At 49.4% G+C, this 14888-nt stretch overlaps 1 protein-coding gene across 1 annotated transcript; it reads left to right on the forward strand.

Annotated features, from left to right (window-relative positions):
* The first annotated feature begins 782 nt into the window (after positions 1 to 782).
* On the forward strand, positions 783 to 14150 carry Acer1 (alkaline ceramidase 1). Its single transcript, XM_048340863.1, has 6 exons — positions 783 to 875; positions 9614 to 9728; positions 10039 to 10180; positions 12154 to 12291; positions 13553 to 13690; positions 13878 to 14150. Exons 1-6 carry the CDS (start codon positions 783 to 785, stop codon positions 14044 to 14046), a joined length of 795 nt encoding a protein of 264 aa, XP_048196820.1. The 3' UTR covers positions 14047 to 14150.
* Positions 14151 to 14888: the final 738 nt, after the last annotated feature.

Here is a 14888-nt window from a genome sequence, read left to right on the forward strand (position 1 = left end):
AAGCTCACAACTGATACTTCATTATTTTAATTTTTCTAGGGGTTCTGGGTATTGGCTGAGGGCATCTCACTTGCTAGACAGATACTCTACCACTAGAACCATGTCCCAACCATGCCAGTCACAATCCTGACTTTTTTTGTGTGGATCAGTCCTGGGGCTTGAACTCAGGGCCTGATCACTGTCTCTGAGCCTTTTTGCCCAATGCTTGTGCTCTACCACTTGAGTCACAGTTCTACTTTTGGCTTTTTGGGTACTTAACTGGAGATAAGAGTCTCATGGAGGGACTGGGAATGTGGCTTAGTGGTAGAGTGCTCGCCTAGCATGCAGGAAGCCCTGGGTTCGATTCCTCAGCACCACACACACAGAAAAAGCTAGAAGTGGAGTGATGGCTCAAGTGGTAGAGTGCTAGTTTTGAGCAAAAGAAGTTCAAAGATAGTGCCTAGGCCCTGAGTTCAAGCCCCACAACCAACCAAAAAAGAGGGGGGGGGGAGGAAAAAAGAAAAGTAAAACAAAAAAGAAATCTCCCTCAACTGTGGGAGTGGGCAGCCTACTCACCCCTACTCTGAATAATGCCCTGGTTGGTTGAGTGCTACCTCTACCCATCAGGGCCCACAGCCACTTGTGCCACAGGTCATCCTCATTATGCCAGGAGTGGCCTGGCAGGTTTTTCCTCTCAGCCTGCCTTGGCTGTCCCGTCCCCACCTCCTGGCCCAGCCCTACCAAGCTCACTCTTGTCTGGATGTCACAGCTGTCAAAGTGCAGGTGGCACACCTTGGGACAAGATGCCTAGCATCTTCAGCTACCAGAGCTCCGAGGTAGACTGGTGTGAGGACAATTTCCGACACTCCGAACTGGTAGCTGAGTTCTACAACACGGTGAGAGCTGGGCTTGGACGGAGCAGGTGATGGGAGGGAGGAGGAAGGAATCTCCACAGCCTCAGGTTCAAATCCTGGAGCCTCTTCCTTCCACATCCTTCCCTGGAGAATCGTGCTTGAGGGGTTCCTCTTGCATGCGGCTTTCTTGCTTTGGTAAAGATAAGTTTGTTTTTCCACTTTGCCTTCATTCCTTCCTCTATCTTTGATGGTTACTAAGGTCTAGGGTGGGTGGTGTGTGATGGTACCATAACAGTGTATAGGCAGCTCTGAGGAGACTGGGGTGGGGGGTGGGGGTGGAGCAGGGCTCTGAGTCCTGGAGGGTGACTCTCAGAAGGCTCCTTGGAGGAGGTGATTCAGCAGCACCTCCTGCCCAAGGTGGCTAGCACCCCCACTTTCCTAAGGGCTATCCTATTATCCCAGCTCCCAGGAAACACCTCAGGTGTAGGAATAGTGAGACAATTCAGTCACGCTCATCCCAGACCCTGCTCCCATGCAAGTGCTTGCAAATGGCAGATGCATGGAGGATAGTGGCACAGACGCAAAGGTTAGAAGGGGAAGGAGAGCCATGGAGCTTTGCTGTCCCTGTCACTGCTCACTGCAGCTCTATGCTGGAGGGTGCCAGGCTAACTGGTGAGCCAGGGGGTCCTACAAAGTCCAGCCTTGCTTTTCTTTCCTTTGGTGGGAATAGGGTGTGTGAGGACGGGGAGGGGAGGAGAAAAGACTGGGGCTTGAACTCAGGTCCTCATATGTGCAAAAATTGTTCTACTGCCTAAGCCCACTCCCAGTCCTTTTTGCTTTAGTGTATTTTGTGTGCCAGTACTGAGATTTGAACTTAGGGCCTTCAGTTCTCATTTTCCTCCCCTCTACACTTTAAGCCATATCCCCACTTCTAGTGCTCTACCACTTCCAGCCGCAAAGCCACTTCCAGTTTTCTGGTAGTTTGCTGGAGATGAGAGTCTCAGGGATTTTCCTGCCTGAGCAGGCCTTGAACTATGATCCTCAGATCTCAGCCTCCAGAGTAGCTAGGATGACAGATGTGAGCCACCAGCCCTGGGCTCCAGCATTTTGAAGTCACCAAACATTTAGTGCTATAGGCATTAACCTTGGGTTTCACAGAACAATATCTAATATTTCCTTGCCATCCATTCATGTGCGTTTTTCCCCTTAGGGGATTGTGGGTGTGGTACTGGTTCCACTTGAATCTTTTTTTATTGAACAGGCCCCCCTGTAATCTGGAAGCTAATGTGGGAGGATGCTCATTGGAAGCCAGCTCTGGCAAAGTGGAGGCAAGATTTTATCTCTGTAGAGAAGCTGGTTACAGCTGGCCCGGAGCTGTGTCTCAAGGAGTAGAGCAATAGCCTTGAGCAAAAGACCTCAGGGACAGCACCCAGGCTCTCAGTTCAAACCTAGGACTGACAGAAAAATAAAAAGTCCTCCCTAGGCTGGGAATGTGGCTTAGTGGTAGAGTGCTCATCTAGCATGCATGAAACCCTGGGTTTAAGTCCTCAGTACTACATATATAGAAAAAGCCAGAAGTGGTGCTGTGGCTCAAGTGGTAGAGTGCTAGCCATGAGCATAAAGAAGCCAGGGGCACTGGGGCCCAGGACTGGCAAAATAATAATAATAATAATCATCATCATCATCATCATCATCACAATTATAATATTCAACAGATTTTATTTCTAGCTATTTAAAACAAATGTAAGTATCAATCCAGGTAGAGTGGTACACACCTGTAATCCCAGCACCCCTTGGAAGGTTGAGGCAGAAGGAGCCTGAATTCTAGGCCAGTCTAGGCTCCATAGTGAGACTCCCAAACAAACAAAAAAAGAGCATGATTTTGATCTGGAAATGTAAATGAAAAGATAAAATATGTATCAGAAAAATATTTAAAGTGTGTCCCCATTGATTTTTTTTTTTTTTTGCCAGTCCTGGGGCATGAACTCAAGGCCTGAGCGCTGTCCCTGAGATCTTTTGCTCAAAGCTAGTGCTCTACAACTTGAGCCACAGCGCCACTTTCCAGCTTTTTCTGTGTATGTGGTACTGAGGAATCAAACCCAGGGCTTCATGCATGCTAGGCAAGCACTCTACCACTAAACCAGATTCCCAGCCTCCCACTGATTTTTATCATGAAATCTTTAGGGGTTGAGAGACACAGTGGGAATGTTTTTGTTTTTGTTTTGTTTTGTTTGTGGCTTTCTCATGGCCCTGCCTGCTAGGAGCTCTGCTGTAGGTGAGTGAGGCAGAGTCCAGCTACCCCTCCCTGGTCCAAGCAGAAGAGAACAGAGGCACCAACACTCAGTTCAAGTGTGGAGAGGCTTCATTAACCAAGGCACTTTAGAGTACAGTTTTGAAGAATGAATAGGAGTTCGGTGAGTGGGTTTCTGTCTGGATGGAAATAGAAGCTTGTCAGGTTGGGGACAGAGAAGGGCTGTTTCTGTGGCTAGAATTTGAAGGGTGCCCCCCCCCAAAAACAACAAAAAACCTAACAACCAGTTTGCTCCCAAGGATAGTGTTTGAACCATATCCAGTGTTCATTAACAAACTCATTCAACAAAAATGCAGGACCAGGCACTGGTGGCTCACACCTAGCTAATCAGAAGGCTGAGATTTGAGGATCCTGGTTCAAAGACAGCCCAAGGAAGAAATCCAGGCAAGAAAACTCAGATGTCCAATTAACCACCAAGACACTGGAAATAGAGCTAAAGAGAGCTCAGGGATGGATGGTGCCTAGGCCCCAAGTTCAAGCCCCATGACCGACAACAACTCAACATAAAATGCACAGCTAATGCTCCTCAGGGCCACTGCAGCAAAGAGAACAGCATGTGCAAAGGCTCTGAGGTTAGAACTCCCAGCCTGTTGGAAATAACTGGTGACTTGATGCTAACCAGTGGCAGAGGTTGGGCATGGAGGAGGGAGAGGAGCCAGGAGATGTCAGGCGGGATGCATTCTGAGTGGAGTTATGGGGTGAGATCCGTTGGGATGCCAGGTCAGGATGAAGAGGGTGTGAAGAGGAGAGTGGGCCACGGGGGGCTCTCAACTTCAGCATCCCCCACCCCCTGGAACTCTACGTTACCCACTGTTTTCCAGCCCTGCCTGCTTGCTTGTTTGGATACTGTGTGACCCAGGGGAAAGAGCTAGCCTTCTCTAAGCTCCTGGCCGCAGTGTCTCAGGGCAGACCACCTGTGGACAGGAGAGCCAACCCCCTTCTGCCCTCAGACTTCCTTCTCCACTACTCTCAGTCTCAGTGTGAGCGTTGGATTGCAGGGTGCAGCTAGCCCTGCCCAAGAGGGAGGCGTCCTACCTCGCTCTTCTTCAGCAAGAGGGGGGACCAGCGCCAAGGACTCTGGGAATGGTGATAATGCCTGGTAGGCGCACAACCTGGCCCTGCCTTGCTGTGAGCAGCATCTTCTCATCTCCACCCTCCTGGGATGGGTGACAATTTCTTCATTTTCTGTTTTATCCAGAAAGGACTGTTGGAGCCCCTGGGGCATGGGCTAGGTTCTGTTCTGGGTTTGGGGATGCTGAAGTCACTCAAATAGACAACTCCCTTCCTCCGTGCCTGGGCAGAGGGAGGGGAGAAGGGAGAGGGTGGCAGGGACTGAAGCTCTGGGAATGGTCACAGACAAATCACAGAAGGCAACAGTGTGAGACGGCAGAAGAATCTTCTAATCACTCTTCCTTCAATTAAGGAAGGAATCCAGCCTCCCCTACTCCCCCTCCTGTGCCAGTACTGGGGCTTGGAATCAGGGCCTCACACTCTCCTTTGGCTTTTTTGTTCAAGGCTGGCACTCTATCACTTGAGCCACACATGCAGGGCAGCTTTTTGCTGTTTTTGTTTTTTATGTCGGTCATGGGGCTTGAACTCAAGGGCCTTAGCTCTTTTACTCAAGGCTGGTGCTCTACCACTTTGAGCCACCACACCATGTCCAATTTTCTTTTTCTTTTTTTTTTTTTTTTTGTCAGTCCTGGGGCTTGGACTCAGGGCCTGAGCAGTGTCCCTGGCTTCTTTTTGCTCCAGGCTAGCACTCTGCCACTTGAGCCCCAGTGCCACTTCTGGCCGTTTTCTATATATGTGGTGCTTGGGAATCGAACCCAGGGCTTCATGTATACGAGGCACGCACTCTTGCCACTAGGCCATATTCCCAGCCCCATGTCCAATTTTCTGCTGGTTCATTGGAGATAAGAGTTTCATGGACTTTCCTGCCCAGGCTGGCTTTGAACTGTGATCCTCAGATCTCAGCCTCCTGAATAGTGAGGATGACAGGCATGAGCCACCAGCACCCAGCTGCTGGTTATTTAAGACATAGAGTCCCCAGCCGCAAATCTCAATCCTCAGCCTCTTGGGTAGCTAGGATTGGTTATAGGTGAAAGTAACCAATGTTCGTTTGTTCATTTTGAGGTAAGGTGAGACCCTGTAGCCTTGGCTGACTTGGAACTCAAGATTTTCCTTCTCCAGCCTCTCAAGGGCTGGGATCACAGGTGTGCCCTCTGCCGCACCTGGCCTGAAATAGGAATGCTTATGCCGCAACTCTCCTCTAATAAAAGGAGACAAAGAAGTTCAGAGGCAGTGTTGTCTTGTGCAAGGTTACAGGCAGTGTGTGAGGTAATCTAATTAGTAGGAGGTTAGCCATCAGTTTAATGCATCCTAATTGCTGTGGCTGAGGCAGGCTCTGTGCCCCCCGCCCCCCCCCCCCCCGACTCTCCCAGAGCCACTCTCAGGGAATGCACTGAATGGATGCAGAGGTTGGAGCCTTGGTGAAGAGGAGAGAAGAACTGGGTGGTGGTGGTGGTGGTAATGGAGATCTTCACTGACCCAACTGATCTAAAGGAGAGTACTAGAAGTGGCACTGTGACTCAAGTGGTAGTGCTAACCTTGAGCAAAAGGAAGCCAGGGACAGAGGTCGGGCCCTGAGTAAAGGAGAGAACTGCTTCATTTGGAGTTTGGTGGACTTTTGAGACTGAAACTCTCAACTCTCCTGCATCTGCCTCCCGGGTTTTGGCAAAGCCACTCCTGACCTACACTCCACATCTGGTTTTCCAACAAGGTTTTCTTTTCTTGTTCTTTTCTTTTTGTGGTATTCCTGGGGCTTGAACGCAGAGCCTGGGCATTGTCCCTGAGCTTTGTTGTGCAAGGCTAGCACTCTACCGCTTGAGCCGGAGAACCACTTCCTCTACTTCTGGCTTTCTGGTGGTTAATTGGATGTGACAGTCTCATAGAGATGGGCAATGGTGCTTCATGCTTGAGATCCTTAGATCTCAGCCTCCTGAGTATCTAGGATTACAGATGTGAGCTTTATAAGTCTTTACTTAAAGGGCTTGGCACAGGTTTCTCATAAATTAAGGTTCAAAGCCAGTCCAGGCAGAAAATTAGACTCAATCTCCAAAAATAAACAGCAAGGGGCTGGGAATATGGCCTAGTGGCAAGAGTGCTTGCCTCGTATACATGAGGCCCTGGGTTCGATTCCTTAGCACCTCATATACAGAAAATGGCCAGAAGTGGCGCTGTGGCTCAAGTGGCAGAGTGCTAGCCTTGAGCAAAAAAGAAGCCAGGGACAGTGCTCAGGCCCTGAGTTCACGGCCCAGGACTGGCAAAAAGAAAAATAAAAAATAAAAAAATAAACAGCAAGAGGCTTTGCTCCACTGGTAGAATGCCAGCTATGAGCAAGCCAGACAAGCAAGTGTGAGGTACTAAATGGAAGCCCCAATACTGAAAATTAAAATAAGGGCTGGGAATATGGCCTAGTGGTAGAGTACTTGCCTAGCATTCATGAAGCCCTGTGTTCGATTCCTCAGCACCACATATATAGAAAAATCCAGAAGTGGTGCTGTGGCTCAAGTGGTAGAGTGCTAGCCTTGAGCAAAAAGAAGCCAGGGACAGTGCTCAGGCCCTGAGCCCAAGGCCCAGGACTGGCAAAAAATAAATAAATATATAAATAAAAATTAAAATAAGTCAGGCATCAGTGGCTCACGCCTGCAATCCTAGCTACTCAGGAGGCTGAGATCTGAGGATCATGGTTCAAAGCCAGCCTGGGCAGGAAAGTCTGTGAGACTCTTATCTCCAATTAACCACCAGAAAACTAGAAGTGGTGCTGTGACTCAAGTGATACTGAAGAGCCCAGGGACAGACAGTGCCCAGGCCCAGAGTTCAAGCCCCATGACTGACAAAAATAAATAAATAAGATAAAATAAAAAGTGAATAAAGCATTTATATCAGAGATAACAAAGAGGATGCATTGGGAAGATCCTGGGAGTCCTTAGAAAATGGAGAAAGGGGCTAATTCCAGCTAGACAAAAGGCAGAAGTAAGAAAAGTCTCAGATCTTAACCTCCTGAGTAGCTAGAATTGTAGGCAAGAGGCACCAGCACCCAGCTTATTGGTAGGTTCCTCTCCCTCCCCCTCAATCCTGGGCCTTGTACTCAGGGCCTGGACACTGTCCCTGAGCTTCTTAGGCTCAAGGCTAGCACTCTACCACTTCAGCTACAGCACCACTTCTGGCTTTTTCTGTGTATGTGGTGCTGAGGAATCAAACCCAGGGCTTCATGCATGCTAGGTGAGCACTCTACCAACAGGCTACACTCCCAGCTCCTTTGGACATTCATCTGACATCCACTGGACCCCATTCACTGGGTTCTGCCACCCTGATGTATATGGTTAATAAATTGTCTTTTATCACAACCATTTAGGGAATAAATGAATCAACCATTGATGGGTGCAGTAGTGGTTCTATATTTGTGGTTTTGCCACTTGAACTCAGGGCCTTGCACTCTCACTCAGCTTTCTTGCTCATAGCTGGTGCTCTGCCATTTGAGTTAATGCCTCCAGTCCTGATGTTTTGCTGGTTAATTACAGATAGGGTCTCACTGACTTTTCTGCCAGGGGGTTGTTTTGAACCCTGATCCTCCAGGTCTCAGCCTCCTAAGTAGCTCAGATTACAGGTGTGAGCCACTGGGGCCTGGTCCTATTTTTGGCTTTGAGACAGTTTTTTGTCCTATAGCCCAGGATGGCCTGGAACTTCTGATTCTCCTGCCCCAGCTAGAATGCTAATATCACAGTGTGACCATTATTCTAGGCAATTAATGGGTCTATTGGTGACTGATGGATTGTCTTTATCTTTTGGCTGTGGTTCTGGGTCAGCACTACAATTTTTTCTTTTTCTTTTTAAATTGCTATTATAAAGATGATGTACAGAGGGGTTACAGTTACATAAGTCAGGTAAAGAGTACATTTTTTTTGGACAATGTCACTCCTTCCCTCACTCTCTCCTAGTTTTTCCCTCCTGCCCCCACCTACAAGTTATATAGTTCATTTTCAACAAAGTTTCTAATGAGTACCACTGCTGCATTTGTTCACCCTATGTTCCTACAGTTTTGTGTCCTCCCTTACTCTCCCAAAGATGGAAAAATGAACAAACAAGATAAAAAAGAAAAGAAACCTCATTCCAATTTCTTGGAGTTCATTTTTATAAATATTATTTTCTATGAATAGAGGCACAGAGGCATTGTACCTCTGTGTTCCTCCCCGAAGACTATCTTCCTTTGGCCTCACTATGTGTGAATGCCTAGAGTCCTGTATACTTTAGTATGTATTTTAGGTCTAGCTCCCACAAATGCGAGAAAGCATGCATCATTTGTCTTTTTGAGCTTAGCTTACCTCACTTAACATGATTTCTTCTAAGGTCCATTCATTTCCCTGCAAATGACATATGATTCTTTCCAATGACTATGTAAAATTCTATTGTGCATAGGTACTCCATTTTTATTTTTATTTTTTGCCAGTCCCAGGGTTTGAACTCAGGAGCCTGAGCTCTGTCCTTGAGCTCTTCAGCTCTCAAGGTTAGCATTCTACCACTTGAGTCACAGCCCAACTTCCAGCTTTTTCTGTGTATGTGGTACTAAGGAATTGAACCCAAGGTTTTGTGCATGCTAGGTAAACACTCTACCACTTAAGCCCCATACCCCATTTAAAAAAATCTACTTATATTTATTGTAGGGCATTTGGGTTGTTTCCATAACTTGGCTATTGGGAACAGCATGGCCATGGGTGTGCAAGTGTCTTTATGGTATCCTGGCTTGCCAACACCAAAAATTGAAGAAAAAAAGGAAAATAAAAATCAGCTAGGCTGGGTGCTGATGCCTCGTGTCTATAATCCTAACTACTCGGGAGATCTGAGGATTATGCTTTGAAGCCAGCCTGGGCAGGAAAGTCTGTGAGACTCTTATCTTCAATTACCCAGCAAAAAGCCAGAAGTGGAGCTGTTGCTCAAGTGGTAGAGCGCCAGAAACAGAGCTTAGGCCTTGAGTTCAAGCTCCAGCACAAAGAGAGAGGGAAGGAAGGAAGGAAGGAAAGAAGGAAGGAAGGAAGGAAGGAAGGAAGGAAGGAAGGAAGGAAGGAAGGAAAGAAAGAAGGAAGGAAGGAAGGAAGGAAGGAAGGATGGAAGGGAGGCAGGGAGGAAGGGAGGGAGGGACGGAAGGAAGGAAGGAAAGGAAAGAAGAAAGAAAGAAAAAAAGGAAGGAAGGAAGAAGGAAGGAAAGGAAAGAAAGAGAGAAAGGAAGAAAGAGAAAGAGAGATCCACTGGAAAGCTGACAGTTGAGTGGCAAATCTTGGCTGTAATGATGTTCTGGAAGCTGTAGGTGAGACACACACACACACACACACACACACACACACACACACACACACATCAGTCCCCGCTGCCCCCTCTGATCCTCACGGCCTCCTCTGCCTCTGTGTCACAGTTCAGCAATGTGTCCTTCCTCATCATCGGGTCCATCTTGCTGGTCCTGATGCATTCCTACTCCAAACAGCGCTCCAGAAGCATCCAAGGCGTCTGCGTCCTCTTCATGTTCGTAGGTGGGTGGGGCCGGTGGAGCGGCCCGTACGGGTGCGGGGGGGTGGGGCAGAGAGGGTGGGGCCGAGAAGACAGACCTATGGGGAGGCAGAATGGGCGGGTCCTAGGGGCAGGGGCGGGGCAAGGGAGGGTGGGGCCGTGAAGACAGACCTATGGGAGGCGGAACGGGCGGGTCCTGGGAGCCACGGGCGGGGCCAGAGATGGTGGGGCCTGCGAGGACAGACGTATGGGGAGGCAGAGTGGGCGGGTCCTGGCGGCGGAGCCCAGTGAGCCCCCCTCTGACCTACCACCTCTCTTGGTCTCCGTCCCCAGGCCTGTTCTCTATGTACTTCCACATGACACTCAGCCTCCTGGGCCAGCTGCTGGATGAACTCTCCATCCTATGGCTCTTGGCCTACAACTACGGCTTGTGGATGCCCCGCTGCTACTTCCCGGCCTTCCTGAAGGGCAGCAGGTGGGACAGAGGGGCAGGACCCTCCCCCTTCCCCTATTCTCTGCAGACGGGTTAGCCAGGGAACTTCTCCAAACTCTGAATCACCCTGGGGGAGGGAGGGTGCCCAGGACTCCCATGCCTAACATCTCTTACCAGGATTAGAATCTTCCTTCCTTGACTTGCCTTTCTTTTCCATCTTTCCTTTCCTCCTTCTCTTCCTCCCTTCCTTCTTTCCTTCCCTTTCTCCTCTCCCTTCCTCCTTTTTTTTCTTTTGGCAGTACTGGAGTTTGAACTCAGGCCCTTGCACCTACTACGCAGGCATTCTTATCATTTGAGTCATGCCTCTAGCCTTTTTATTTTTGGCCAGTCCTGGGGCTTGAACTCAGGGCCTGAGCACTGTCACTGGCTTCAGGGATAGCACTCTACCACAACGCCACAGTGGCCACAGCACCAGTTCTGGCTTTTTTTCTATGTATGTGGTGCTGAGGAATCGAACCCAGGGCTTCACGTATATGAGGCAAGCACTCTACCACTAGGCCATATTCGCAGCCCTGCCTCTAGCCTTTTTTCCTTTATTTTTCTTTAGGTAGTTGTATAAAGGAGTTGCCATTTAACAGAGCAGTTTATGAATACGGTGACTCTTGATCAATGTCACCCCTAAAATCCTTTTCCACTGCTCCTGCCCTATCTCACTTTTCTTAATTTTTAGGTTATGAAAAATATGGAATGCTTCATGAGTTTGTGTGTCATCCTTGCACAGGAATAGCATTTTTGTTTTGCTTTCAATTCTTTCTTTCTTTCTTTCTTTCTTTCTTTCTTTCTTTCTTTCTTTCTTTCTTTCTTCCAGTCCTGGGGCTTGAACTCAAGGCCTGAGCACTGTCCCTGGCCTCTTTTTGCTCAAGGCTAGCACTCTAGCACTTGAGCCACAGCGCCACTTCTGGCTTTCTCTGTATATGTGGTGCTGAGGAATTGGACCCAGGGCTTCATGTATACGAGGAGAGCACTCTTGCCACTAGACCATATTCTCAGTCTTTCTTTTTCTTTCTTTCATATTCTTTCTTCCTTTGTTTTTCTTTCTTTCTTTCTTTCTTTCTTTCTTTCTTTCTTTCTTTCTTTCTTTCTTTCTTTCTCTTTTGTTAGTTGTGGGGCTTGAACTCAGGGCCTGGTCACTGTCCCTGATCCTCTATGTGCTCAAGGCTAGTGCTCTACCACTTGAGCCACAGTGCCACTTCCAGCTTTTTCTGTTGATGTGGTACTGAGGAATTGAACCCAGGGCTTCATGCATGCTAGGCAAGCACTCTACCTCTGAGCCACATTCCCAGCCCCTTGCTTTTAGTTTCTTTTTGGATAAAATTCTCATGTGTTTGCCCAAGACCTGCCTTGGATCAAGATCCTCCTAACCTATGCCCTTGTTTAGTTGACATTACAGGTGTGAACCCTCATACCCGCTTGTTGGTTAAGATGGAATTTTTGTTCAGGTCGGCCTCAAACTCTGATCCTTCTAATCTCTACCTCTTGAGAGGCAGAGATGTGGGATTACAGATGTGGGCCATTGGGCCTGACTGTAATCTTTCATCTTATCCACCTGGGGCCTTCTGACCTGATGTGATTCTACACTCACCCCAGGCCTCTCTGAAATGAATCCTGCATGAATGCACCGCTCTCCCTCACTGAGTTTTCCAGGACTCCTTTCCCTGGCAACACCCTTGTCTCCTCCAGTCCCTCCTGGGCCCCTGTGATCCTTCATTTGAGGACTCCTAAGTTCACCTAGGCATGGCAGTCCTGCCTCTGAGCCCACTAGAGGCTCTTCTGAATCCCTTACCAAGCCTTGCTAGCCTCCAGGTCTCATGACACCCTGTCTTTGTTCTATTGAGCCCTTCCAAGGGGCCCTCCTGCAGATACCTGGGAAACTCCTGAGCCCACCTTGGTGCAGGGTGACCCTCCTCTGCCCCCCGGGCCCTCCCTCCCCCTCCAGCTGAGTCACTGTCCCACAGGTCCCACTTCTACAGCCTGGTCCTCTTCATCACCGTGATCAGCACGTTCCTGTCTTTTGTGAGGCCTGTGGCCAACGCATACGCCCTCAACAGCATTGCCCTGCACATCCTCTACCTATTGCACCAGGAATACAAGAAGTGAGCAGAGTGGGAGGGGCCTGGGGGGGGCTCTCCCTTCTCCAAACACTCCCTAGATCCCCTGCTGACCTGGAGGTGAGCAGAGTGGGAGAGGGCTGTGGGAGAGGGCTGTGGGGGGGATGGGGGGGAAGGGGCTCTCCCTTCTCCAAACACTCCCTAGATCCCCTGCTGACCTGTCTGCAGGCTCCATTCCTTCAGATCACACAGCAGCGATTGTGCATAGAAGAACCCCTAAAATACTCATCAAAGTAGCAATAATTACCCCCTGACCCCACCCCAGCCTCCATGCCTGGCTCAACACTATAGCTAGACCCCATCTCAAGGGTTGGGGAATGAGGCAGAGATGAGGTTTGTTTTGGCCACCATCTTTCTTTTCTTTTTGTGTGCCAGTCCTAGGTATTGAACTCAGGGCCTAGGCACTGGCCCTGAATGTTTTTTTCTCAAGGCTAGCATTCTACATTTGAGCCACAGCTCCTCTTCCAACTTTCTGGTCATTATTGGGGATGAGATTCTCATGCATTTCTTGTCTGGGCTGACTTTGAACCATGATCCTCAGATCTCAGCCTCCTGACCTCCTGAATAGAGCTACTGGTTCCTGGCTTGCTTTTTTTTTATTGTCAGTCCTGGGGCTTGAACTCAGGGCCTGGGTGCTGTCCCTGAGCTGCTTTTGCTCAAGGCTAGCACTCTACCACTTGACCCACAGCGCCACTTCCGGCTTTTTCTGTGATTAATTGGAGATAAGAGTTCCATAGTTTCCTGCCCAAGATGGCTTCAAACCATGATCCTCAGATCTCAGCCTCCTGAGTAGTAAGGATGACAGGTGTGAGCCACCACTGGTGCCTGGCTGCCTGACAGTGTTAGAGATTTCAGTTCCTAGTCTGTTATTCCTGCTGTGTTGGGCCTGAGTGGCCCCATCATGAAGCAGTGCCTGGCAGGACCAAATCATTCACCTCACAGCCAGGGAGTGTAAAAGGTCTCACAATTCCCTTCGAAGACATGCCGCCAATGACCTCCACTCTACCACTAAGTTCCACCTCTCAAAGGATCCACACCACCCAACGGCACCAACCTGGGGAACCAAGTCTTTCTTTCATGGGCCTTAGGGGAACATTCCAGATTCAAATGACAGTGAGCACCAGCACCCTGTGCTCTTCACATCTCCTCTTTTCCTCTGAACCTCATCCTCTTGGGTGTTGGAATTTCCCAACAGCCTTAGGGTGCTGATGCCTGAGGTGGGCCTGATCTTGCCTTCTCTCCCCAGGACCAGCAACAAGGAACTAAGGCACCTGATTGAGATGTCTGTGATTTTATGGGTCCTGGCCATGACGAGCTGGATCAGTGACCGTGCTCTTTGTGGCTTCTGGCAAAGAGTTAATTTCTCTTACCTCCACAGCATCTGGTAAGCCCCCGTCCCAGGGGCATCAGCGAAGCTTCCATGGCAGAGCTTGGAGTGGGGTAGGGGTAGGAAGGGAGACCTAGATCCTGGGACATGGCAGGGGGTGGGGGGTGACCTTGGCGAGGCTGGAGGGGTGAAGGGGGTTTCTGGGGGCATGTGGCACCTCACAGTGTTCTCCTCACCCCTGCAGGCATGTGCTTATCAGCGCCACCTTCCCATATGGCATGGCCATCATGCTCTTGATAGATGCACAATACGAGATGCCGGGGAAGACCCTTAAATTGCGCTACTGGCCGCGGGACACTTGGCCCGTGGGGATGCCCTATGTGGAACTCTCTGACAGTGACAAGAGCTGCTGAGCCCTGCTCCACGCTGGACTCTTGTCTCCTGGGTGGTGAGGACAGATGTCAGGACCAGAACATCAACCTGAGGGACAGTTTTGGACACTCCCCCCAGCTTTGTGCCACCCCCCCCTTTTCTTTTCTTTTTTCTTTTCATCATGGAGCTTGAACTCAGGACCTGGGTGCTGTCCCTGAACTTTTTTGTTTGTTTTTGCTCAAGACTGGTGCTCTACCACTTTGAGCCACAGCCCCACTTCCAGGTTTCTGGTGGTTCATTGGAGATAAGAGGCTCACAGACTTTCCTGCTGGGGCTGGTTTTGAACTGTGATCCTCAGATTTCAGTTTCCTGAGTAGCTAGGATTACAGACATGAGCCACTGTCGCCTGGCTTCCCTTCTCCCTTTCTTTTCTAAACTCCATGTTCTGCCCCAGAGTAAGGGATGGACTCCAGGTGACTCTGATGGCCTGGGTAATGACAGGTTCCTTCATGACCTGACCCTACTCTCTCTCTCTCTCTCTCTTTCTCTCTCTCTCTCTCTCTCTCTCTCTCTCTCTCTCTCTCTCTCTCTCTCTCTCTTTGTGAGTCCTGGGGCTTGAGCTCAGGGCCTGGGTGCTGTCCCTGAGTTGCTTTTGCTCAAGGTTAGCACTCTACCACTTGAGCCACAGCGGCACTTGTAGCTTTTTCTGTGTGTGTGGTGCTGAGAAATGGAACCCAGGGCTTCGTGCATACTAGGTGTGCACTCAGCATTGAGCCACCTTCCCAGGCCCCTGTCCTCTTCCACTTTCTCCTGTTACCCAAATTGTCCCCATGTCCTTGTCACACAATTCCCAGGTGCTGGGGTGACTGCGCAGTATGTCACT

The sequence above is a fragment of the Perognathus longimembris genome, chromosome 3 (assembly GCF_023159225.1).
Source record: "Perognathus longimembris pacificus isolate PPM17 chromosome 3, ASM2315922v1, whole genome shotgun sequence".
Lineage (NCBI taxonomy): Eukaryota > Metazoa > Chordata > Mammalia > Rodentia > Heteromyidae > Perognathus > Perognathus longimembris.

Excerpts from the sequence above, each read along its gene's own strand:
- Acer1 (XM_048340863.1), top strand. The coding sequence starts at position 783 with ATGCCTAGCATCTTCAGCTACCAGAGCTCCGAGGTAGACTGGTGTGAG. Across the intron at positions 9,729-10,038 it reads CGTCCTCTTCATGTTCGTAG|GCCTGTTCTCTATGTACTTC; the intron begins GTGGGTGGGGCC and ends CTCCGTCCCCAG. Across the intron at positions 12,292-13,552 it reads TTGCACCAGGAATACAAGAA|GACCAGCAACAAGGAACTAA; the intron begins GTGAGCAGAGTG and ends TTCTCTCCCCAG.